This window comes from Pseudorasbora parva, chromosome 25, assembly GCF_024679245.1.
Source record: "Pseudorasbora parva isolate DD20220531a chromosome 25, ASM2467924v1, whole genome shotgun sequence".
NCBI classification, from domain to species: domain Eukaryota; kingdom Metazoa; phylum Chordata; class Actinopteri; order Cypriniformes; family Gobionidae; genus Pseudorasbora; species Pseudorasbora parva.
The window spans coordinates 16,295,793-16,322,309 of record NC_090196.1 but is presented as its reverse complement, the minus strand read 5'-3'; the positions used below and the strand labels follow the sequence as shown (position 1 = coordinate 16,322,309).

General features: G+C 39.3%; 1 protein-coding gene across 3 annotated transcripts; it reads right to left on the bottom strand.

Moving 5' to 3' along the window:
- Positions 1-503: 503 nt before the first annotated feature.
- ca12 (carbonic anhydrase XII) lies at positions 504-26,029 on the bottom strand. Of its 3 annotated transcripts, XM_067436793.1 has the most exons (11): positions 25,768-26,029; positions 24,387-24,407; positions 14,290-14,469; positions 13,224-13,366; positions 11,365-11,460; positions 11,036-11,099; positions 10,782-10,939; positions 10,014-10,140; positions 7,481-7,504; positions 6,398-6,479; positions 504-3,677 (listed from the first exon to the last, which is right to left on the bottom strand). In XM_067436793.1, exons 1-11 carry the CDS (start codon positions 25,841-25,843, stop codon positions 3,599-3,601), a joined length of 1,050 nt encoding a protein of 349 aa, XP_067292894.1. In that variant the 5' UTR covers positions 25,844-26,029; the 3' UTR covers positions 504-3,598. The 3 variants fall into 3 exon arrangements, with proteins under 3 accessions (XP_067292894.1, XP_067292895.1, XP_067292893.1); XM_067436794.1 differs by lacking the exon at positions 7,481-7,504; XM_067436792.1 differs by lacking the exons at positions 504-3,677; positions 6,398-6,479; positions 7,481-7,504 and adding an exon at positions 7,538-9,268.
- Between the last annotated feature and the right edge of the window lie 488 nt (positions 26,030-26,517).

Sequence of the window (26,517 nt, the reverse complement as noted above, 5' to 3'; positions counted from 1 at the left end):
GCTGGCGGGATATTATAGACGGTTTATACCAAATTATTCGGACCTCACCAGCCCTTTGACTGATCTTACTAGAAAGGGGCTACCAGATACGGTCCAGTGGACGGAGCTGTGTCAACAGGCTTTTACCCAAGTAAAGGCTGCTCTATGTGGCGGGCCGCTGTTACACTCCCCTGACTTTTCTCTCCCTTTCTTGTTGCAGACTGACGCGTCGGACAGGGGGCTGGGCGCAGTCCTGGCCCAGGAGGTGGAGGGGGGAGAGCGGCCGGTGCTGTACATTAGCCGTAAGCTCTCCAAGAGGGAAGCTAAGTACAGCACCATAGAAAAGGAGTGTTTGGCCATCAGATGGGCCGTTCTCACTCTCCGCTATTACCTCCTGGGGCGGGAGTTCACTCTCTGTTCGGACCACGCTCCTCTCCAATGGCTCCACCGCATGAAGGATACCAACGCGCGGATCACCCGTTGGTATCTGGCTCTTCATGTGGCTCTTCTGGCTGTATGTGGCAAGGGGGGCGTGGTTCAGCGAGGTCTGCAGCGGGAGAGAGGGCCGCGGGACGAGCGGTAAGTGAGTGGGTTGGACGCAGATTAATAACACCTGTCTCTTGTTCTAGTAATGAGCACGGAGACGGGATAAAACACCAGCGGAACCGGAGACCAGGGAGAGAGAGAGTCGGACTGTTGATGCGAGACCCTGAGTTATCCGGAACCCGGAAGTGCGTGACCCGGAAGTGAAACTGAGACTGAGCATATGAGGAAACAGACACACACTGAAGTGTGCACGTTGAGATTGAGTTTGAGAATAAAAAGCATCAACAGTCCTGCCGACCCCCGTGTCCTCTTCCTTCCTTACTCTATCGAACTTGTTACAATAGCATTTTAGCAAAACTGTGAAAGTGACCAGTATAATCATCAATAATCGGTACAATATGCATCACTTGCATTGGCGTCAGAAGACAGAGAAAAAAAAAAAAAATTATGGTGGGTCCTTCCCCAGAAAACTTTTACTGGAGTAGATTCCATTTTGTGTATTCTTGTGCCTTTTAATTAAACAATTGCCTTAATAGCCTAAACGGTTACCACCTGACAAGGTTTCCCAAAAATGAACACGGCAACAAAAGTATAGTCTTGTAAGTTGTTTTGAATAAAAATGTTCCATCATCTATATCTTCTATCAATCTATAATGGGTTTTAATTTTGCTAGTCAGTGAGGAGAACCATACTTGAGAACCAGCACCTTGGCCTTTATATTAAAACAACAACTTCAGTTTTTTTTTTGTTGTTGTTGTTTGGTTTAACTTAAAAAAGTAAGTAACTGGTTTCCCTGAAATTTTGAGTTTATTGAAATTTAAATTTTGAGTTGATTCAATGAATGAAATCGTTTTAACTTTGTCATCACAAATAAAACACACAATTACCCAAATATCCTTACAAAATCTTTTAATAATATTTAAATAAAGGTTGTTGATTCTCAAAAAAAATTCATTGTATTAACTCATTTTTTTTTTATTTCAATGAACTCAAAATGAAGGCAACCAGGTAACTTATTTTTAAAATATTTTTTTTACAGTGTTTCTCTCTGACCAGGGTTCAAAGAGCTGCTAAAACATGTTGATTGATGTTCTGTAGCTAGCTACCTAGCTTAGAAATATGACAGATAACTGTTAGCATTACAACAACACTGTACGCGTATCTGTAACTCAGTGCTGCAACAGAGACTACATGATGCCTTTAAAAAACAAAAGGCGAACAAACGATGAACAGTCACTTAAATACCAGCTTGTTATGTGAGTACACAGCCAGACTCACCTAAGGACCCACCATTTCCACCGCAGGAACTTTCCACAGGAACTAGTGAATTTGGGAAAGTCCATGCTCAAGAGGTAGTACTTTTTCAAAGTTCAGGGACTTTCATGGTTGGGACTTGGGAGCTGAGCATGCTGATTGATTGAGTTCACGCAGCATTTTGATTGGTTAACTCCACTTAGCATTTTATTTCAACCACCATTTTTAAAGGTCTGTTGTGGTGCATGAAGTGTTTGCTAAAATACGACAGATGGAACGGCGACAAGGTTCTGACTTTACTAACCTTTATATTTAAAAGTTGCACGCAGTCCAACGTAACCAGACTAATTCTTCATGGTACTATAGACTGGAAACCCAGATAGCAACAAGTTTGGGGGAAAAAAGGTTCCTGGGACAAATTGTTCCGGGTAATTTCAGAGGAAATGTGGCTTATGATGCTTTCTTTACCTTGCTGTCTCTGGAGTTTAACTTATATGGACTCTGAATGAGCCAAGCGCACCTATAGACATTGCTTTAGTTATGTGACACATATTGTACCCACAGATATGTATGTTTATATCAGTAAGTACCTTCTATTTGCTATTCACTTTCACAGTGCTGCTAAAATGTCAATAAATATTACTTTGTACAATCTGCAACATTTTACATTCCCGCAAAGGTGACAGAAAATGTACTCACAATTGCATTTTAGACCAGACATGAAATGGCAAATGAATGCGAGATATTAGAGAATAAAGTTTTCGTGCCAGAAGATTAGAGTGAAAACTTTATTACGTCTGGTCTCTCATCTCAGTGAGCTTTTACTACATTTTATGCATGCGCAGTAAGATGCTGTTAGCTTTTTCAGACGATGAGTAACTTTTGGCTCTTGACCCTGGAGAGCATTTTCAAAAGGAAAACACAATTTTCATGACACCATAACTGTATCTGGAATAAATAATAGATGAAGCTTTAAATCAAGCAGCTAATCAAGACCATTGTTCATTGAAAATGACAAACAGGTGAAGGTGACTGTTCAAAATCAGTCTCCCTGATGTAGCGCTCATCAAGCCAATCACTCGAGTCATTATGCAGTAACTTCACAGTTGCAAGAGTCTGAGATACATTATATCTGTACGGGTCACTGGGCATGCATGGGCGTTTAGTCTCATGATCGCTCAGGCGATGAGAGGTCAAAGGTCAACCTACACACAAGCTGGGGAACAATAGGCCAGTTCTGTGGCAAGCTCAGTGGGAACCGAGAGCGCGGCTCTACTCGTAACCTTTCATTACTCTAATCGGTCGAACTGCACAATAGTAAATATAGGGTGGGGACATCATAACTACCCATCTCATGCCACCGCATATCCATGCTGAACCAGAACGTCCTCGTTGCCTCGGGCAGAAGCTGTGTTTTCCCACCACGTCTGCCTGGCATTACATAGAGAGATGTCAAAAGCCGGTGGACAGCAAAGGAAGGCCACCCTGCACAATATTGTATGATGGTTTCTGCTTAGCAAAGCACCAGGTTTGATGTTGACTGGTGGGTTATATGCATGATTGAAAACGACATATTTTTACTCTTCTCTCGTGTCATCTTAGGTTTTCGGGTCTTGTTGGATTAGAATGTGGTTGAAGAAGAACTCGGTATTCAAATAGTCAGAGTTCCTTGAACATTTTTGATCTAAATATTGCATGCAACTAGACAGCTCCTTAGTGACCAGCAGCCAAGGACAGAAATACAACTGATGGAAAAATGGATTGACTGCATGTGGATTTCAAAGTGCAATTTGCTCAGGTTTCATCAGATATTGAGAGGTTATACTTTGGAGATGTTTTCTTCTTTTTTAGCCAGTTTGTACCCACTGGCTTTGTCTTTTTTCTCTTCGGTGTTAGATCTAGGTAAAAGAGTAGAAGATGGACAGTTGATTATGGAAATTTGTGAAATGATAAAACTGGTAAAGTTGCATTAAGATGCAGTCACATCAGTGCGGTAAACTCTCGAGACCAACTTAAACATGAGTGCAATTTGCGTGAGGAACTTTTTCACCATCACACGAAATTCCTGACTTTCCTTAAACCACTGCATCTTATTCTATGCATTGCACTTGGTGATGGATGCAACCGCTCGGCCATGGAAACCCATTCCTTGAAGCTCTCTACACACTGATCTTGAGCTAATGAGTTGGCGACTTCTACGAGCTGTGAACCTCAGCATGCGCTGACCAGCTCTGTGATTTTATGTGGCCTACCACTTTGTGGCTGAGTTGCTGTTGTTCCCAATTGCTTCCACTTTGTTATATTATTACTAATAGTTGACCGTAGAATATTTAGTTGTGAGGAAATTTCACAAATGGACTTATTACACAGGGGCATCCTCTCACGGTACCATGCTTGAATTCACTGAGCTCCTGAGAGCGACCCATTCTTTCACAAATGTTTGTAGAAGTGGGCATGCCGGTGGCCATAGAAATGATTGGAACACCTGAATTCGATTTGGAGGAGTGTCACAATACATTTGGCAATATAGTGTACATGTGCTATCAGATAATTTACAACGTTAAAATGAACACTGTCCCTGTAGTTGGATAAAAGCTGGACAAACAATGTATATTTATCAAATCCCTATTTTAGGTAGCTTATCCATTTAGTGGTCTCTGTTTGAGGCTCCCTAAATTAATGATGATTAATTATGGTGGGATGTTTATAGCACATTACATTGTACTAAATGAATTCATTATTATTATATTTAAGCCTATGTGGTACACACAGTGTTTCCACTTCACTTTCATCAAACTGAATGTTTTTTATGCCACATGGCATATGATTTTTACACTAGTTGTTTGACCATTTTCTATAATGGCAGAATTGGAATATGCCAATATTTTCCCAAAATACATCCCTCAACTACAAAGTTCTGTCATGAAACCCCGAATGGCTCAGGTTTAAAGATCCTCAATATGCTGCAATCACATTATTCTCTATTTTTTTCCACCAGAGCCTGTCATGAATCGGTCGTGTGTTTCCACAGATATGCAGTTTCCACAGACCAGCTCCAGCTCTCTGGACGTCTAATGGGGTGGGGATAGTCCAGCTCCAGCTCTCTGGACGGCTAATGGGGTGGGGATAGTCCAGCTCCAGCTCTCTGGACGTCTAATGCGGTGGGGATAGTCCAGCTCCAGCTCTCTGGACGTCTAATGGTGTGGGGATAGTCCAGCTCCAGCTCTCTGGATGTCTAATGGGCTGGGGATAGTCCAGCTCCACTTCTCTGGATGTCTAATGGGGTGGGGATAGTCCAGCTCCAGCTCTCTGGACGTCTAATGGGGCGGGGATAGTCCAGCTCCAGCTCTCTGGACGTCTAATGCGGTGGGGATAGTCCAGCTCCAGCTCTCTGGACGTCTAATGGTGTGGGGATAGTCCAGCTCCAGCTCTCTGGATGTCTAATGGGCTGGGGATAGTCCAGCTCCAGCTCTCTGGAACTCTAATGGGGTGGAGATAGTCCAGTTCCACTTCTCGGGACGTCTAATGAGGTGAGGATAGTCTAGCTCCAGCTCTCTGGACGTCTAATGAGGTGAGGATAGTCCAGCTCCAGCTCTCTGGAAGTCTTATGGGGTGGGGATAGTCCAGCTCCAGCTCTCTGGACGTCTAATGGGGTGGGGATAGTACAGCTCCAGCTCTCTGGACGTCTAATGGGGTGGGGATAGTCCAGCTCCAGCTCTCTGGACGTCTAATGGGGCGGGGATAGTCCAGCTCCAGCTCTCTGGATGTCTAATGGGCTGGGGATAGTCCAGCTCCACTTCTCTGGATGTCTAATGGGGTGGGGATAGTCCAGCTCCAGCTCTCTGGACGTCTAATGCGGTGGGGATAGTCCAGCTCCAGCTCTCTGGACGTCTAATGGTGTGGGGATAGTCCAGCTCCAGCTCTCTGGATGTCTAATGGGCTGGGGATAGTCCAGCTCCAGCTCTCTGGAACTCTAATGGGGTGGAGATATTCTAGTCCCACCCATTAGGCCTGGGTTAGGGAAGTTTGTAAATGTATGTCTAAAAGCGAATTCCATGCACCCCATGTTGGTGGAAAAGGGGTAAGGCACAATAGTACACATTTTCTGTTAGCAGTTACAGTTTGCTTTCATAAACCCTCCACCTTCCTCAGCACCATCTGTATAGTTCTGCTATGGGAAATTTCCAAGACCAAACATCAATACTGCCATATCCATTACCATGCCAAACACTCGAGAGTTTTCATGACAGAAATAAAAACCTCTTTATACTTTTGCTGTTGGATCTATAGTTCACATCAAAATATCTAAGACGGTTAAAGGTTAAAGTTTACAAGAAAACATTGCCTTTGTGCAAAAGACAAAAGGTGAGTGTAGCAATTAAGCACAGCTCACTCAGAAGTGACTTTAAACCAAGAAGATTTATGTTGGTCACTGCTGCGAATTCGATCGACACATTTGAACCAGTTGTGATATCTGTGTGGGGAAATGTTTCAAATTGATTCCTGATCCCATAGAACACTATTGAAATTACACGATTTCAACTGAACATACACACAAGGTAAATGTGACTGCATCTTTATGTCATTTGTTTAATTTTGGTATGAATTTAATACTCACCTTTTTCTAAAAAGACACCAAACTAGTGTAATGATCAGTAGCAGTCCTAGCATGGAGGCCACTATTATTGTTGCTAGTATACCTGAAAGGAGAATTAACCTCATAATTAACAGCATGTTTGATTATCCTCAATTGTTGGTTTAATGCAGTATGCCTTGCATTTATTTTGTACGACTTTGTATTGCACGTTTACAAAGTGCCATTTATCAATAAATATGATAACCTGGTTTGAAATAATTTTGTGTATCAAATGAAAGCCAGTGACATTAAAGTCAATATGAAATGGCATTTTAAACCCATTTTATGTTCATAAAATAATGGATTTTTTAGTAAAACTAGATATTAAACAAGAAAAAGCAGCAGGATTCAATTGTATCCATAGGGAATTGATTAGATTGTGAAAAATGGATGTTGAAAGGGAAAGTTAAATTGTCAGAGACAAAACAAGTAAACATTTTTGATACATTTTCTTTAGAATAATGTGTATTAAGAAAATATAGGGTAAAGTTTGCTTTCATGTTGACTTCATGTTCGACAAAAGTTAAAAATAACTTGCAACTCCTTAAATATACCCAGATTAGCTTCTTGGTTAGCTGATCTCAGTATGATTAACAGTCATCACACATTAATGTTACACAAATGACATAATACGCAAAAATACACAAATGTGGCTATGATTACACACGTGTTGACAAAACCTAGTAGTGTCAAATGAGCCATGCATGCACACGGGCACAGTGGTTTAAATTAAAGATATCTGTCAGGCACCGCAGCACTACAATTACAACTAAACCATAGATACGTCAACGATAAGGTCCTAAAGTCATGCTAAATGCACAAACATGCCCTCTCCATATGTTCAATCTTATGTCAACAGCAATTATGCTGTGGTCAAAGAACGGTGACGTAACACTGCAGTTACACGTCACTGCATGGCCACCAGCTTATCGCCTCGCATACGAGTGTCATATCGCAAGATGTCACGTCTGTAAGCCTGAGGTGAGGAAGTGTCTGACATCACAAACAAACACACACACACACACACACACGCACAAACAAACTACTTGTGTTACAATAACATACCCCAGCTCATCCAAGTAAAGTCCCCTTAGAGGAAAGAAAAGAAAACCATGAATTGGGAGGAAAGTTTTGAGAACATATTGCACATACAAATTAACTTTTTGTTTGTACATGCAATGAAAGTCAATGGGGTCCAAAACAACACTGGACTTATTATTATTATTATGATTATTTTTAAATATCATTAGCAGAAATAGGTTTGAAATTACATGAGTAAATGATGATTTTTATTTTGGGGTGAAATATCCCTGTATGATCCAAACACAAGATTCTGATAAATGTAGAACTTTTAACTCAATACAAATTCAAACATAAACAGGGACATGGTTATCCTTTACAATTGGAAGAAGTGATACATTTTTAATTGACGCTATGCTTTTATTTTACAATCCATGATCTAGACATTTCACACAAAAATCTGAGTCAGTGTACAAAAAAAGATTATGCTGTCTGCTTTCTCTCTGGTCTCAGATCACACCCAAAAAAAAAACAGTACCACATAGAATTCAAGAATGTGAGAATGTTAAAATACTTAAAGTGCTGATTTTATCCCGTTGTCCTTTTTAATTTGCGCATGAATCTTTCCAACCACAGAATACAATTACTGCAATATACAGCTCAACTTTTCCCAATAAAATGTAAAAATATGCCCTCAACATTATGGTCTTCTGTCTTTTTGTGCATTGCATATCATAATTAAGATTGTTTGAGCCATACACTACCACAAAAATCGCACTAATGCTTCAAACAGACCCATTTTTAGTCTAGACTAATCTTTAGATAGTTAATCTGGAGGTTGGAAAAAGGTCAGTTTTGTGGTCCTGTCCACAGCCATCTAGCAAATGTTGTCTAGCTTACTGTCCAGTTCTTCAAACTTCTTTGTAATTAGCGGCATAACATATCATGAACATTATTTGCTCACCAATTAATCTACTGCAAAAGCAACTAGTTTGAGAGTCTCTGTCTCGGAGACAGTGTTAGAGGGGTACCATCAAACCAAATAAATATTAGTCAAATGATGTGCTAGCCTTAGGAGCAGAGTTGACTAAATATTTTGTGCGTGACAGCGAACTGCAAAAATGTAGGCTCTCCGGGAGGTTTGCGGCCTTCACTGGGTCTAATCTTCCCATTCAACACGTTGAGGTCCGTGGTAAGTCAAGGCTGAGTTGTAGTCCTTCGGGAATGTAGCTTGAGGATGCCCCATGGTGGTTTTCATGTTTGGGTTTCTATGTCGTTTGATCTGCCTCCTTATCTGCCTCAGCATGGCTTTAGTCAGTGAGTGCTCGAGCTCGGCTGCCTCATCCCGAGATCTTCCTTGTATGAGTTGTTTTATGGTCTGAAAGTCCAGATCAGACCGGCATTGCAAGTAGCTCCTGAGGTTCAACTCAGGAAAGACGACCTCTCTCAGAGCTTCGACCATCAGACCCTTTGCATGGTATCTCTCGAGATGGTGAACGACATTCTCCTCCAGGGATACAAAGCACATCTCTTTGTTCGCATCAAATGCTCCCATATACCACGGTGTTGATGTTTTCTTCCCAACGGAATTGGAGTAGCCAGTGTTGCTTGGCACATCATTAAACGACCACTGCTGTTTCTGACTTGCCTGACTCCACTGTCCCTGATTCTTGGTCTTCTTCCATTTTTTATCCACTCCCGGTTGGGGACTCAACTTTGGCAGAAGCTGGTAGAGTCCCTCGTCGGCCAAGTCCGCAAGGTCACCCACCAGAAGCTTCTGGATGACTTGCTTCCTCTGAAAGGAGGACGCCGCTGAAAGAATACCGTGCAGTCCTGCACCAGACACAATGTAGAGAGGTGTTCAAGAAGAGCATTGCAATGGAGGACTGCCGGGGCAAAGCCTTACTAGCGCGGAGGCTGGAAGGAAAGATTTAGAACCAACCTTTTCTTCTTGGTAAGTCAGCTTTTTGGGAAACATTGCCATGCAGTAAAGAACGCAGCAAGCGGTAGTCTTGGATATCGATGCCCAGACAGCAAAATAGTATTGGCCCAGATCTGGTATGCATGGAATCCATATGTACCAGATGTGGCCTGGACTGGGCCGACCCTATGTTCATGTCTGGGCGGACTGAGCCTTCATGCAAAGATGTTAGAAAACAGCAAGACTAAAGAAGATCACAAAGCTCCGGTGATAACAGCAATTCCAAACTTCTCTCATAGCAACAAAATGCCTGACATTTAGAAGCAAACTGTGTTGTGCATCAACTCTAAAACCAAGTTTAGAGGAAAAAATTTATGTCAGTAGAAGCCTCTAATTTAAAACCCAGCATTTGTTTCAAATGAGCCTGAAGTAGCGAAGGTCTTTCATTGATGAAAAAAGGTCACAGTGCATAAACTGAGGCCTTATGCAGATGTTGAGAGACAACGTCATCTTGAAAGCTCTATCAGTTATTTGATAGGAAACTATCATGCTCACATAAAGCACTGCAGAAGATATTTTAGCATTTCGGCTTTAACCCCTCATTAGGCTTCCTGGTCATATCATGCACATTCAAACTGAGATCTAAACTGTACTTACCATCCTTGAAAGAAACCAGTACCACTCTGTTGTCTGTGAGTTGTGGCTTCCGGTAATTTCCATGAAGTGGCACGGTAGCAGAATCTTGGGCATAAGAGGCATATAGAGCTGTGGCCAATCCCAAAAACTGTAAATACACAACAGTAACATTACTACAATGTAGACAGCCATATTATTTTTTTCTCAGTTGAGACTCTTTGCTTGTTATGATACAGAACATCTGTGGAAGTTTTACTAGTATCTAATTTCACAGATAGTTATTTTATGTATTGTTTCTATATAAAAATGTTGATGCATTGTAAAGTATTTGCTCTGGCTCTTGTTTTAAATTTTGTTGTTATGTTATTATGCTTCTTGCCATCTGTTGACATTGGACAAGCAGTGTGTGACAGTTTGTCGTGTGGTTTTTGTTCCACCCCTCAAGGACTTAAAGGCCCACTGAAATCAAAATTGAAGTTTTCATAGCTTTTAGTATGACTATGTTAGCCTTAAGGTTATGAAAAGCAGTTGTGAACTCTGACTAAAAAAAGTTTTCCAAGCAACATATGAATATAACGATATTTGCTAGCTGTTAATTGCAAACATAGCAGATTTCAACTTCTATTTAAATGGGAATGCTAATGATAGCTTAGCTCAAGGCATTATAGGCCTCCTTTTTAAACTGCCAGATTTGATTTCTACTTGACCATCTTTTCTCAAAAGTATAGCATAGGTAAGTAAAATTTGACAGTGAGAACCCAGATTTGAACAATAAGCATGGTAATGTACTTGTTTTCGTGAAATGGTGACAGGTTTCCTGAACACGGTCCATAGCACACTGGGAAAGCAGGGCGGTGTTGTCAGAGACCCATCGTAGCGGTAATACTCGTCCAGGCGTGCTGGTAGCAGTGCACGGATGTTGAACGCTGGGACCTGTATTTTCTGATCTGTCAGATCACAGGTTAGTAATAGGAGAGTGTTAGCATACTTGTGTTGCGCATATCATAATGCCAGATATTTGAAACTCTATGAAAGTGATGTACCTCTGTACTTTATCCCATTTATGTATTTGAAGAATTTGTCAAAAGCTGGGTTAAAATCTCCAATCTAAACAATATAAAACACTGACTGATTAGAAAATAATGACTTATAGTGAGTAAATTTGTTAATGTGACTTTTAAGCAACGAGTTTATTTCAGGGGCAATTACCCTAAAGCATCTGGAGTTAAATGCCTTGTGGTGATAGCTCAGCGTTCAGTTGCGGGAATCAAACCAGCAACCTTCCGGTCATCAGCTCGAGTCTACACCACATCAGTCTCCTTAACCACTACACCACATCAGTCTCAGTGGTTAGTTTAAGGTCTGGACTCACCTCAATGAAAACTCCCAGCACAGCCAGTCCATTATGTTTGTCCACTGCCATTGATATGTTGGGGTATTTGTCAGAATTGAAGTGCACTATATGCATCTGGATACAACAGAAAATGCTGCATTTAATGAGGAATCATAAGTAAATCCATCTACCCATCCATCCCTCATGCGAAGAAGTAGTTCTGCACCGCGACTCGACACGGTGGTGCACTCTGGGTTCAGGCCAAATTTTGAGCTCGTTGCCCTCACCTCGAACAGCATGCCAAGTACATATAACCTTTACTCTATTTAATTATATGCAAGTTTAAATTTGTGAACCGGCATATGCTTTAAAAATCTCGTCAGATACGTGGGTGCGCCTGCGTTGTTAATAAAGCAACTCATGCAGATAGGTTGGTTATGTCTAGACTAGAGGTGGGTATAGATTAAAAAAAAATGTAATCTAGATTAATATTGGAATTAATCTAGATCAAACTGGCTCATCTGAATTCTGCCAAAGGCATTCAGAATGTGTGTTCTACCCAAATAATAGGTTACAAATGTTGACAAGACAGAAACGCACATTTTTCTGAGGGGTAAACTTTTTATTTTGTAAGAAGTTATGAAGATAATGTTGGAATAATGGCAGACACAGCCTGGCTAAACCCTCTCATCTTGACAGCGTTTGTCCAAGGCACTTTTTACTTCAACTTTGCTGACAGAAGAATGAATTTTTCTGAGATGATTATTCCACTTTACAACAAATAAATAGCTTTTATAAAACCGTATAAGTCCTGGTGGCCGTTGAGAGTTGCTATGGCAACCAGGAACTCATTCCAGATGCTGGAGAGGACCGCGTCGAAATTTCTGGTGATGCGGCATTTCACAAAATGATTCCGACGGATATCCAGCACATGTAAACCCCGGATCGGTTTAGGTAACGTCTCATGTAAACAGTCCACTGAATCTTTCAATCGGAATGACAAAAAAGTGTGCGTTTAGGTGGTACTCGAGACTTGAAGAACTCCTACAGTAAACTAATTCTGCATTGCACAGTGTAAACAACCAAGTCTTGTCGAGGTTTCCATTAGGAAGCAAACCCGGCGGCTTCATCCATGAGAGCATGTCATGTTTGATGTGGTAGTTTCACAGTAGGCATTCACACAGGTTAGAAGATTCATTCTCGCCCCCTACAGTGCAATTCGGCTAGGTATACATCCGTGCTAAAATATCAAGGTGAAAGCGGGTGAAAGTAATCATAGCTTGCATAGTATGGACCAAGCTCCCAACCCAACTTTGAGAATAGATTAACGGCCCACCACTAGTCTAGACACAAATATTATTTGATCACTTGCAATTAATAGTGTGGACAGTCGCCTGAAAAGTTTAAAAATGTGCCTGCAGTCTGAACATAGTTATAGTGCTGCATCTGAAACCACAGACCATTCCAGTGGAGTATCCACACATTGCAAAGGCATTTGTTGAATTGTTAGAGAAGGCTGTTTGGTTGGCTAGAGAATTTTAGAAGAAAGCCACAAATTCTCACTGTGTCTTTTCAGGTCAGGTCACAGGATGTAACCTCTGGCCGCTGGAAGGGGAGGCAATAGGCCAATTTAAAGGGCAGAGGACTGTGTAACAGAGCCATAGTGACTATAAAACTTCTTTTGGAACACATTTAGGTGTGTTCAAGGAACACATATTGTGCAGACATTCTCCTCGACCTATATAAAATGATGACACCTTACCGAACATTGCATCATGCACTGTTGAGTCCTGACTTCTTTTTAAATCCTCTATAATGGGGCCTTTAAAAAGCAGTTTGTTCATGCACTAAAGGTGTTCACAGTAATGGTAAGTTCTAGTTGTTGGGGTTTACTTTACCTCTCCGGCAAACCGCTTGCCATTAACAGTGTGTTCTGATCCAGTCAGCAGACTAGAGGAGCCCCAGTGGAAATGAAGCTGAGCTGCTGAATATCTGTGAGGGAGGCTGGAGATGTGCATGTGGGATGGCAAAGACAACTGCACTGTGGGTACAAGAGGAAAAAATATATAAATTTCACCTTTAAGGCAAGATTTTGCTGACAAGAATGGGCCATTGTCAATACTGTAGAAATTGCAGAAATTGTGCATAGGGATTTTTTATATTAAAGGTTAGGTTTCTGATCAGACAATGCACTAATAAATATGGCAGAGGCCTTGCATCTCTGTATCAAGATTTCCATTTAACAAATTCTGCAAGCTTTTCGACTAATAACTTTTTTCCAAACCGAGTCTGAAATGGCTCCAAAACCCCAAACAAAGTGGCATACTGTCAGAAAACCTCATCAGTATTCATCCTCGTGGCAAGAGCTCTGTGGCAGCAATACACACTTAGTTAACTATAGATTTCCCTTTCTTTCTGACCAGACATGGCTCTTTGGAGTGAGATTGCTTAAAATAAAAGAATCTTGATACTAAACAATCACAGTCAGGGAGATGGTAGATGGAAAACCTTCAGTCTGTTTAATGGACACTGGACCAAAAATATGGCAGAAAATACTCATTACCAAGAAAAGCATCACTTGTTATGTTGTTTAAGACATTACCTCGAATCAAAACTTTGCCATACTTTCCAGACTAAAATACAAACAGCTTTGTTTTATCGTAATAAGCGGGTGATTATGGAAAATTGCTATGGCAGAGATGCAAAATAGATCCTTGTATCATTTTCTCCACGTTGACATAGAAATTAAGTTTGAGAAGAAAGACTATTTTACCTTTATGTGTGACGTACGGTCTCATTAGTTTAACAACCACAAATCCTTTAATCTATTATTTCGAATGAAGTCTATGTTTTTTCTCAGACATTACAATATGAAATGCAAGATCTAAAATGTGTTTAAAATGCATGTAGTTATTAGTCCTGTTTAAAAAACTAAATCCTGCTCTATAATCATACTGCACCAACCAGAGTGCCCATTGTTTCCGAGAGTGAGCTGCTCATTGGTTGACAGGTTGTAGTTCTGGAGCTGGATGGGTGGCAGGTTTGGATCGTATCGCAGCAGTTGTGTCTGGAAATCAATGGGCGACTGGAATGCTCCTCCGCAGAAAGGGTAGTTGCTGGACCAGTCGTGTTCTCCATCAGGTCCTGAAACCAAAAGTCAAAGAAAGCTGTGGTCACCGAAGCATCTTTCCCTGATCGATTCTTATCTGGTGGTATTTTCAAGGGGTGATGAATTGAGAAATCAACTTTCCCTTGAGCTTTTGATATATAAAAAGTCATGGTAATATAAGAATATCCTCTAAGGATCTATCTGCTGAAAACTTCCTTGTTAGTCAAAGAAAAGCTTTTATAGACACCAGGCCCAGCAAACAATCTTGTGCTTTATTCTTACGTCATAGCGCTACGAAACACACATCTCTACAGGAGGTCTAATCCAGTAGCCCCACCCACCGACTCATGGAGGTGATCAGCTGGTGTTAGCTAGCCAACAACAATAAACATGTCGAGGAAGATAGCAAGATATTGCGCTATTCCTGGTTATGGAAGAACACAGTCGTTGCATAAGCTTCCTTCGGTTCCTAATATTAGGAATGTGCGGTTGAACTTTATTTTTAATGAAGTTCCAGCTCACATGGGGAAGACTGCTCACTTCTGTTCACTGCAGAATCATTTGTAAACAAATCTCCAGTCGATGCTGGATTTGGATCCGACAGGAATGGTGCAACACACTTATGTGAGTAAAACGTGTTTTTATAATGTAATAGTATTGCATTGTTATAGATCGCTTTGCTTATGTGTACGTGTCTAACAGAAACATACCTTTCGCACGCTGGACTCGGACACGTATGGGCCAGGGCTCGCAAAGTCCGGCAGGCCGATGAATCTCATAATGTTTCGTTCTTGATCTGTGCTGTTGTCTCTCTCGAGTTGACATTTTTGAAAGGTGTCACGTGTGCGAACCGAACGTGCAGGCTATGTGTAATATAGAAATAATAGTCCAATCAGTCGCGGGTGGATGAGAAATAAATCATTGTGTTTGTTGCTAGCTGTGGGCGTTTACTTCCAAGTCTCCAGTGCGTCACGCCTTTAAGAACCCAGCGTTCAGGAGACAGCCTCAAAACCAGTGTAGAAAATAGCCTATTACTTATTGGTTATGATGTTTTTGAATGTAAAAACCACACAAACATCATTAGTTGACTTCAGAAAACAGTATAACATTTTTTTTTTTAAATCCAGTTCATGACACCTTTAAAGAACAGGGCAAATTAGTGTGAGAGCGCAATTCCATAAATGCGCCAATAGAAAGTTCTACGCGTGATCTACTGAGGACACACAAATTAAAGACACAGACGTAGCCGGATCATTTCCATAATGACCAATGCAATTATATCAGCTTGCTTGAAGATGTGCTTCTTTTAGGCACTCAATAATGGTGCAAATACAAATAATTAACTAGCGCAAACCTTACCCAGGAAGTCATTCACTACCCTCCTCTTTACATTTTTGAAGTTAGATTTAAACATCCTTAGTATTACTCAATCAATTCATTATAAACAATATAACAAGACATTTTTTATAAAGAATATCTGTTTTTCCATTCATTTTTTGTAAAAATTATATAGGGTCACTAATGACCCAATGTGTGTAATAGTATACTTTTTCTGCACAACAATTGAATCTTTGATGACTGAATAACTGCAATTGACCTTTATTCCAAGGGTGGCAATGTCATATATAATGATGAAGTGACATTTCACTCATAGTTACCGCAGGCAGAAAAAAAAAAGAAAAAAGGAAGCATCCCCAGCAAAACTTGAAATGGCTCAGCGATTTACTACAGATCAAGTCTGAACACAATCCAATAGTGTCACTGTCACTAGATGGTTGATCTGGTGAAGAAGCTGTCAGTGATCAAAATATTGATTTTGAAGATGTTGAAAATTAGAATTTTGAGATTATGTTTGAGATGGCTAATATGAGCCAGATGCTGAATGTACTGAAATGAGCTCTGCTGAGGACAGGGAGGATGGTATAAAACATCTGCTCAAACTGAACCCTTCCAAGCTCCGAAAGGTAACAAAATATGATTTATTTTATTCTTCTGTAATTGTTACTCTAATATCAAGAGAGTTTAATAGTATCGCGGCAGGTGAGATCCATCTGTGTTAGATATAGATCTGGGTCGCTAAAGACCCGAATATGTAAGAATGATTGATGAAGCATTTATGCATTTAAAGGGATACTTCACCGCTTTTTCATATTAAACTATGTTATTCCTTTAACTAAAATGAGTTGATACATACCTCTCGTCTTAGTGCGTGCAATTAATCACTCTGACACGCAGTGACGATCTGATAGCATTTAGCTTAGCCCACTAAGCTCAGTTCATTCACTATGGTACCAAACAGAGATCAAGTTAGAAGCGACCAAACACCTCCACGTTTTCCCTATTTAAATACAGTTACACGAATAGTTGAACGATCCAGTATGGTGACATAAAATAAAACGTGGCGCTTTTCTAAGTGGATTAAAAAGGAGAACTATAATGTATGGCGGAATAGCACTTCTGAGAGTACTTTGACTCGGCGCAGTAAAAAGTCCCGGCTGAAAAATCCTCCCTCACATCTCCCCCTCCCTCTCTCATTTCTTTCAATAGGGGGGACGGGGAGATGTGAGGGAGGATGTTTCAGCCGGGACTTTTTACTACGCCGAGTCGAAGTAGGTTAAGCTAAATGCTATCAAAATGTCCCTAGGCATCAGAGCGATTATGTGCACGCACTGAGACGAGAGAGGTATGTATCTACTCGTTTTAGTTAAAGAAATAACATAGTTTAATATGAGAAAGCGGTGTATACCAGTGTAAATACTCTCCTCCCATAAATTTTGCATCTGAAAGGGAAACTTCTACAAATGCATATGCAATAAGGTCAACCTGAAAAATAACCCTGTCCATTAATTTTCAGTACAAATTTTTCACTGCATATCTTTAGTAAATCCAAACAGTCGTTTTTTTAACGGCAAAAGAGGGTTTGTGCTGGTGTAAGCTGTTAATGTGGCTAGAATTGGAGTGCATTAGCCATAAGTTTTGCTAAGACACAGGCTAAGGTCAGCGATCACAGAACACTGCCTTACTAAATGAATGCCCTTACATGAATACCACACCCAACAATAAAAGATAATGTTTTGTTGCTTTGGAGGAGGCTTAGAAGTCATTCCAACAGAGTGTACGCTTGTCTAAGAGACATTTCTGGTGCATAGTGGACCTTTTAGAAAAGAGGGTAAATAAAAGGATATATTAAATAGCAAAGTTCCTTATTAACATACTACTAATAATATAGTTTAATGTAATTAAAAAAATGTAACCATCATGGTTTCTTTTTCTGAAAACAGTGGCAGTAAAAGTGGTTTGTTGCTGTGGGCTTAAACATCACATTAAGGTCTTGAGTATTCTTCGTCAATGATGATCATGGTTTTGTGGGCAGCTTTTGTTCTCAGGACTGCTGTAACTGCGAAACTACACAGTAACTTTCCCTTGCGGTCGTAATTACTCACCGTCCAGTTCATTTTTAATCTAGACTAGCTTTTCCATCATAATCACATCAGATGCCTGTGGCCAGCCCGTAGAGGTTCCTAACCCTAAATCATAACTGTCAGCCTGTTATGTAGTCATAATGAGCAGGGCTCGACAATAAAACATCTGAAGCTTTCTGGTCTGGATGTGTTTGACATTAACACACTGAACCGCTGAAAGCTGAGGTCATGTAGCCGTTTGCAACAAATCCCTTAAGTTAATTAAACCCTTAGTGATCATAACCTTAAATCGAAATAAAAAAATATTTTCTAAACTTAAATCTTACATTCTAAAAATAAATAAAATAAAAGTTAATTCTGACCCCGAGAGGATTTGCTTTTTGTTAATGTTAGTTAATGTTATCGCATTGGAATAAAACTAACTGACTTTGCTCACATAGGGTATAACTACGTCCCAATACCTTTTTGGATTTTTTTTCTCCACCTTGATACACTTTTAGTGTTCCCAGTCAAAAATGATATGCTTATAAATCTCTCATTAGGGTATATTACCAAATATTGGATTCAATCTTCTTGTCAGCTTGCGTTCTTTCAATAAGGACAGGTATTGTGTTTCGTTTGGGAACTGATTGATCGTACGCCTCTGAGCTTATTTTTATACAAAGCAGTATTTGTGGATAATTTTGTTAAACAATGCATTTTTCATATTTTATTGAATATTATCACACTAGTAAGCTTTAAATGTTCAACCAGGAAGTTTGTTTATAAATGTAAAGCTTATAAATCTCTCATCATGCTATCTCATCACCAAATATTGGATTAAATCTTTTTGAGGCCTACGAACAATCAGTTCCAAAAAGAAATGACAAAATATATCCTAACTTAAAGAAAACAAGTTGACAAAAATATGGAATCCAATATTTAGTGATAATATAGCTGCATAACGGAAAAAAAGAAGCCATTTTTAAAAGGCTGGTCATTTTTGTCCGGGAACACCAAAGGCGTTACAGCTTTTGCAACACAGCGTAAGGGTTCATTTGGGGTTTTGTTGAAACTGGCATATGATATAAAATATAGTGGCACATAAAATCATTTCACATTTGATGAAGAAAATGCATGGTTCTTGCTTACTGTCCAAATCAAAAGAGGCCAGTCCCAAATCTCTATGATATCCTCCACTCAAAAAACACTATTTGCGGTATCGTTCATTACTGTGTCTGACCAGGATAAATTATGCTAAAATAAGCTAACTTTGAGCAGTTGCATATGTGTTTTCATCTTAGACCTAAGGCAGCGAGATGTTTGACGTCATTACGTCCCTCTATGTGATTCTAAAAGGCCTTGACTCAGCGGAATTAATTCAGGCTCAGAATGTCAAGAGCTCTCAGTGTTAGCCAACACAAAGGACAACGCTCATCTGAACTCTGTTTGATATGCTTGATAACATCTACACAGCAGCACAAACACTGCAGTGTTTCTCACTGAGCTATTTGTCATGGTATTCCAAACAGTGGCCAGTTGCTTTGGACACTTTCACTTCATTAATCACATTGTCCACATCCCTCTATATATATTTTAACATTTTAATGGGGAAAAAAAATCCCATATAGACTATCTTGGGCCACTTGTCTTAAGCCAGTACAGAACCGCTTAGCAATGGCCTATAAACTACTTAACCACATAACCACATAGAAACACCCTAGCAACAGCATAACAATTACAGAGACATAGGGCAGGCTCTTGTAACTTGGCCTAGCAACCGCATAGCAACACCACAGAAACAGCATAATTACGGATAGGGTCTTTTGTCTTGGGCTCTTTTAAATTCAAACAACAAAATGGCAATGGCCTAAAAACATTTAAAACACCTTAGCAACACTATAGGAACCCCATAAGGACTATAGAGACATGAGAACTGGGGTCTTTTGACTTGGTCCAGTAAACAATCACATAGCAACGACCCAGCAACCACATAGCAACACCCTAGCAACAATATAACAAAGTTGGAGGCTCTTCTGCCTTGGGCCAATAAACAATCTCTAAGCAAGGGCATAGTAACCACTTAGAACAGCTTAGCAACCATATCAACACCCTAACAACGCTTCTACTAACAAACAACCAGCTAGAAACCACTCAGGGCGCCCATAGCAACCACATAAGAATTATAGATGAGACCTGGGGTCTTTTGACTTGGTTCAAGAACAACCACATAACGACCTAGAAACCACATAGCAACACCCTAGCAGCAACAATGTAACCAAGTTGGAGGCTCTTCTGACTCGGACCAGTAAACAACCCCTTAGCAAGGTCATAGTAACAACTTAGAACATCTTAGCAACCATATCAACACCCTAACAGTGCTTCTGCTAACAGTGCTTCTGCTAACAGCTAACACCCTAACAGTGCTTCTGCTAATAAACAACCTACCCCCCCCCCCCCATGCTTTAAAACATACCTAACCAGCATATGCTGGTTAGGTATGTTTTAAAGCATGGTCGCTGGTTTGTGCTGGTTTAGTTGGTCATGAGCTGGTTTACGCTGGTTAAGTGATGGTCCTAAGCAACTAGCCCCAGCTCAGGACCAGCTTAAACCAGCCCATTACCAACTAAGGACCAGGATAAACCAGCTGCCATGCTTCAAAACATACCTAACCAGCATATGCCGTTTTTTGTTTTTATCAGGATCAGGGAACCATAGTAACCACATAAAATTTATAGAGACATTAGGATGGAGTCCTTTGACTCGGTCCAGTAAACAACCACATAGCAGCGACCCAGCAAACACATAGCAACACCCTAGCAACCATGTAACAATTAAAGTTAGCAAGGGCATAGCAAGGAAATAGTAACCACTTAGAACAGCTTAGCAACCATATAGCAACACCCTAACAATGCTTCTGCTAATAAACAATCACCTAGAAACCACTCAGGGCACCCTAGCAACTGGATATTTTAAACACTGATTTTAGCATAAGTGCCACTCATGTTTTCCTCAGAAAATGCAAAATCTAGTTTTAGTAGCAGCTAATCTTAGCAATCTTCTTAATAAGGGTACTTGGTTTGATCATCACGTTGTCTAAAATTCATAGTCTACAAGCCTAAAATACAGCACATTACAAGGAAGTCTGACTTTGCAGCCACTGTAAATTTGCACATAACTTAAGGGACAAAAGAGATTCAGCTTGTAAATTGCAATGTGCCACACACAAAGACAGAATAATATTATGCATTGTTCTTTCCTAAGTATAGGGAGCTATGAAATTTCACAGCCAAGCAATTAGACGAACAATCTCTTCCCAAAATAAAGACATTATAACAGCCCTCTTTTGCAGTTGAGGTTCCTTGAGTTGCCTTAATCTTAGTACAAACCAGCTTTAAAATAAATCATAACTAGAAATGTAATGGCCTAAATATGTATAATTCAATCATGGTCTTCATTGAACCTATACGAGTGTCCTTGAAAAGCCGTCGAGAACACGTGACTGACAGAGGCACGAGGAGAGAGCCACAGAGCATGCTAACAGGAATGATGAGAGGCATGGTGGGAATCATTTCAGAGCCGAGAGAGCCAAAAGGGGTTGAAACTAGGTCAACTTTGCACCATAAGTTCCCCTTTTCCAGCAGCAACATGTTTTTTGATACCTTCATCATGGCTGCCAGAGGGTCTCCATGTCTACACTGGTATGGCATACTGGGATTGTTAGAGATGACTATCTTGACTCATGAGGATGGTAAGCAGAACCCTGCTTGGTTCCCTAGGTGCAGGCAATAGACCAGAACTCTGCGACAGCAGCCGTGATTAAGCATGTTTATTTTAAAGCTCTTCGACATGTAAAGAGCACGTTCTGTTGGTCTCTGTATGACTGAATGACCCTTTTTACTGAGGTGAAAACGACAGCATCTGGTCATTAAGGAATGGCATTACAGCTCGATTACTCACATTTAGGTGACATATTCAGCATTATACTTTCATTGATTTTGCTGGAGATCATGTGAAAAATGGTAACATATGTGCTTTTTATTTGACCATTACCTTTAAATGTCAATAATGATAATAAAAAATGTTTCTTGAGCAGCAAATCAACATATTATAATGGTTTCTGAAGAATCGTGTGACACCGAAGACTGGAGTAATGATGCTGAAAATTCAGCTTTGCATCACTGAAATGAACTACATTTAGAAAATGATTCAAACAGATATTTTAAAATATTTTACTGAATTTTTGGGTGAAATAAATGCAGCCTTGGTGAAACTTATTTTAGGTATTTATAAGTTTATTTGAATAGAGATAGTACAAAAAAAACCATGATTCCCGTCAAAGACTCTACACTGGTAAAAAATTATGTGTTGGCAGTGTTGTAGTCGAGACCAGCTCATTTGAGTCCGAGTCGAGTCCGAGTTCAGAGAGGGTCGAGTCCGATTCGAGACCGAGTTCAAAAAGGGTCGAGTCCGAGTCGAGACCGAGACCAGAGAGAGCCGATGCAATCAAATATATATTTACATAGATTCCTCATTCGATCCGCACAGGCACTAATGAGGAATATCTATCTATCTATCTATCTATCTATCTATCTATCTATCTATCTATCTATCTATCTATCTATCTATCTATCTATCTATCTATCTATCTATCTATCTATCTATCTATCTATCTATCTATCTATCTATCTATCTATCTATCTATCTATCCATCCATCCATCCATCCATCCATCCATCCATCCATCCATCCATCCATCTATCTATCTATCTATCTATCTATCTATCTATCTATCTATCTATCTATCTATCTATCTATCTAGCCTAACTTTACAAAGCTGCTGTTTTTCTTTACCTGCTGACTTTTCTACCCTGCTGGTATATTTACCTCGCATCTGTTATAAAAACATGTTAAGAGATTATACACCTCATAACGTTTTGAAATTTGTGTATAATCATTCATAAAATTCTAACATAGTAGAGATTATAAAAAGAAAGAAATTAAGTATTGAAACCACCAGTAGGCGGCAGCGATTCACTGTTTAAATGAGTGAGCCACTTAAATCGTTTATTCATCCAATTCGTTCAAAAGTCAGATTAATTTAGGAAGAAAACTAAAACCGATGTGAATACTTTTGTCATTGACAATTACAGACACTATTGAAAAATGAAATAGCAAAACAGGCTGCTTTGGTAACTTGTTATACTGATAGTTATAGCTAAATACATTGCAATGGATTAGCTAGCTAAATATATGTGGTGTGTACTTAGCTATTACACAATATTCTCATACCTCATTCTCAGTACATGCTTTATTTATTTTTTTGCATCCCTCTCTGATCAGCAGTTAAATATAGTTCGCTGTGCAGCGCTTCTCTTCATTTTTGGCGCTCACTCGCGTTTTGGTGAAAGTGCGACGGTTAGGCGTTACCAATCGGTTCAATGGAGGGGGAGTATTTTTTGTCCTTTTATTATGACAAACTCATATTTGATTAGGAACAAAATTATTGTTTCCAAACAAATGAATTCTACATATTTTTATTTTGATCTACTGGGTTGTAACTGAGAGATTTGAATGGGATTTGGTTACACCCCCCCCCCCCCCCCCCCAGTATTTTACTTTTTAAATTTTACTTAAAATTAACAAGAAACTCTTTTTTTTATATATATATATATACTCAAATATTTAAGTTCACTCAACGGTCTTTACTTAAAAAGATATCCAATATGCAAGTTGTGTTAACTTAACATTACTTAGTAAATTTTATTGTGTAACATATTTTTAAGTAAAGAATGTTGAGTGAACTCAATTTCTAAAAAAGGAAAAACGATGCTTACCATAGATAAACATTCAGCTAATATAGCATATACAAATGCATACCTAAAAGACCTGTATACACAGTAAAAAAAAAATTCAAAAATAAGTTACCTGGTTGCCTTAAAATTGAGTTCATTGAAATTAAAAATTCCAGTTAATAAAATGGATATTTTTGAGAATCGACAACCTTTATTCAAATATTATTAAAAGATTGTGTAAGCATATAGGGTAATTGTGTTTTGTTTGTGAAGACGCAGTGAAACATGCCAAATTTAGCTACTTTCAATTTTATTTTTATGTGGTACAGTAGTATTTTGAGTTTTTTTTATTAAGCCAATTTCCTTCATCAACTCAATTTTTATTTCAATAAACTCAAAATTAAGGCAACCAGGTTACTTACTTTTTTAAGTTAAACCAACAATATTTGTACAGTGTGCCTATTTTAAGGATGCTTCCAACCCTGGCACATGAATAACTAGTTAAAACAAACATTTATTAAATTTAAATATGCTCACAGCTCTGGTTTGTTTTAAATCAGTGCTTTATCATTAATGTAAAAAAAACATTATGTCATGTATACATGATGACTGTGTACTGTTATATTGCTGCATATAAATTAATATAATGAAATATTCTTTCTGGTGTTCATTTAGTATGGAAAACCTGTCTGTCTTACATTAAACATTTTGAATCTACATTGCAACAAGTATTACATTTACAAAATAGCAAACTTACCATTATATGTCCATTTTGCCCCTGAAAAAAAAATGGACATAATTATTAAAAGTGTTTTTAAACTGGATGTTGAGCTTCATTGTCTCTTTCAAGCAGTTCTAATTGAATGACTGAACTCCAGCCATAAATCAGTCCGATAATGCATTCCATTGCAGCTGGACTCCAGTCTGGTTGCAACCTGCTGCTCTGGTCATTGCTGGCTTTTCTCAGTCAATCTGAACGGACAGGATGAGCCAGACTCTTGCTGGTCTTTCCCACAGATTTCTGGTTGACAATGAGGTGCCCCGGGAGAGTGTATAATCCGTCACTGCTTAACATGCTAAAGAGCAAGTCAAAGGAAATCAAGGCAGTTCTCTAATAATAAAAGTTTAGACGTTCAATTTTAACTCAACAGATTTAAAAGACACTGTCTATAATTTTATTTTTTTTACAACAAAGCCACCATACATTAACTGCAGTGTACAGTGATGGACATTTTTCTAAACGACAGGAAATTATGATATTATCCCAATATGAGTCTAAACAGGAAGGCACAAAAAATGTCCTTAGGAGTTTGGTCATCACTTTCTTTCACAAAAATTACTATTGTGAGACCACAGGTACTGACCCTTTCGGAGAAGATCTACAGACAAGATATCAGCAGGGCCATTAACGGTGCTAATTTGCCGTGACAAATGTTTCATCTGTGGTTTTCAATACACTGAGGTCATTTAAGGTAGACTGTCAGATCTGCAGACAGAAATCTTCGTGCTAATTCAGAGCATTTTGGGGTTCTGCGAGTTTATAATTATGATTTTACATGTTCTTACTTTACTCCCAAGGTTGTTCATTTATGGAAACAGCATTCACCCACTCATTATAACAACTCAAATGAACTTCCAGGAATCTATATTTGATGTTCAATTTTCTCCCAAATTACTGCTTTTACACCAATATGAGACCTATTGTCCATTTAAAGTGATGCAAAATGTTATAATGCAATATTTTATAAGTAGCCTATTTATAAACAAAATGACTAACATTAACATACACTACAAAATAGTACTGTTTTACAATAATGTAACAGAAATATGAGAAAATGTTACATTTATGCAGGATTTATCCAAGTATCATATCTATAATCCATTATTCAGTAATAAATACTGTTAAATAAAGTAGCCTACTAAGTAATCAACATTACCATCATAGGTCTCCTGGGTGTTTAACAGATCAATAATAATTCACATTTTCTTTTATTCCTCAATATGTAAGCTACAATTTTGAATGCACATGTATTAGGCTACTAATGTTAATTAATAGTCTACCATGTTTCTGACCTATCAGTGGAAGTTTAGGCTTATTATAAAAGTGAGCTCTGTAGACTGCAGGGCGCGAGACTTACCTGTGGACGCAAGGGGACACACGATGAAGATGAATATAAGTGGAATTGTCATTGTAGAAAAATGCTGGCTTCTCATGTGCCGTCAGAAGTCGAGTCAGAAGAGAGAAATTGACATAGTTGTCGGAACCGGCTCTTATATCAAGCATGGTGCGCTCGCGAGCTAAACAAACTGACGTCACGGCGATGACAGAGCAGCGCCTCAGAATATCAGTCGCTCGTTTGCAGTGACTTCAAACAAATCTGTGGCCGTTCCTCGACTGGAGCTGCTACCAGACAGCTTAAGCATCAGAAGCGCACACAACTTTGTCTAAATAACCATTAGCCACACGTTCTCAAACCGGTCATTTTAAAACTCCGCAAACAAGGTACAATAGAGCGTCATGTGATATGAAAAAAAAACATACTGCTTAAGACAGTCATTATATCTCCATATTGCAACATTTACTCGGTGTTTACGGTGCCCGCAAATGACACACTGCGTTATTATAGGTGTCTATGTATATTGCAGGTACTGTGTTTAATGTTGCCTATACATTATCTGTGACTGGTTTTGCTGCATAATTTATCATCTATCTACTCTACTAACGGAACACCGCATAGCCAATCAAATTCAAGGGCTGGAATTCTTTCATTATTCCCATTTGACAAAAATGTTTTTAAGAACTATTTGCTGACTTTAACATTAAAGGGGGGGTGAAACACTCAGTTTCAGTCAGTGTCATGTCAATCTTGAGTACCTATAGAGTAGCA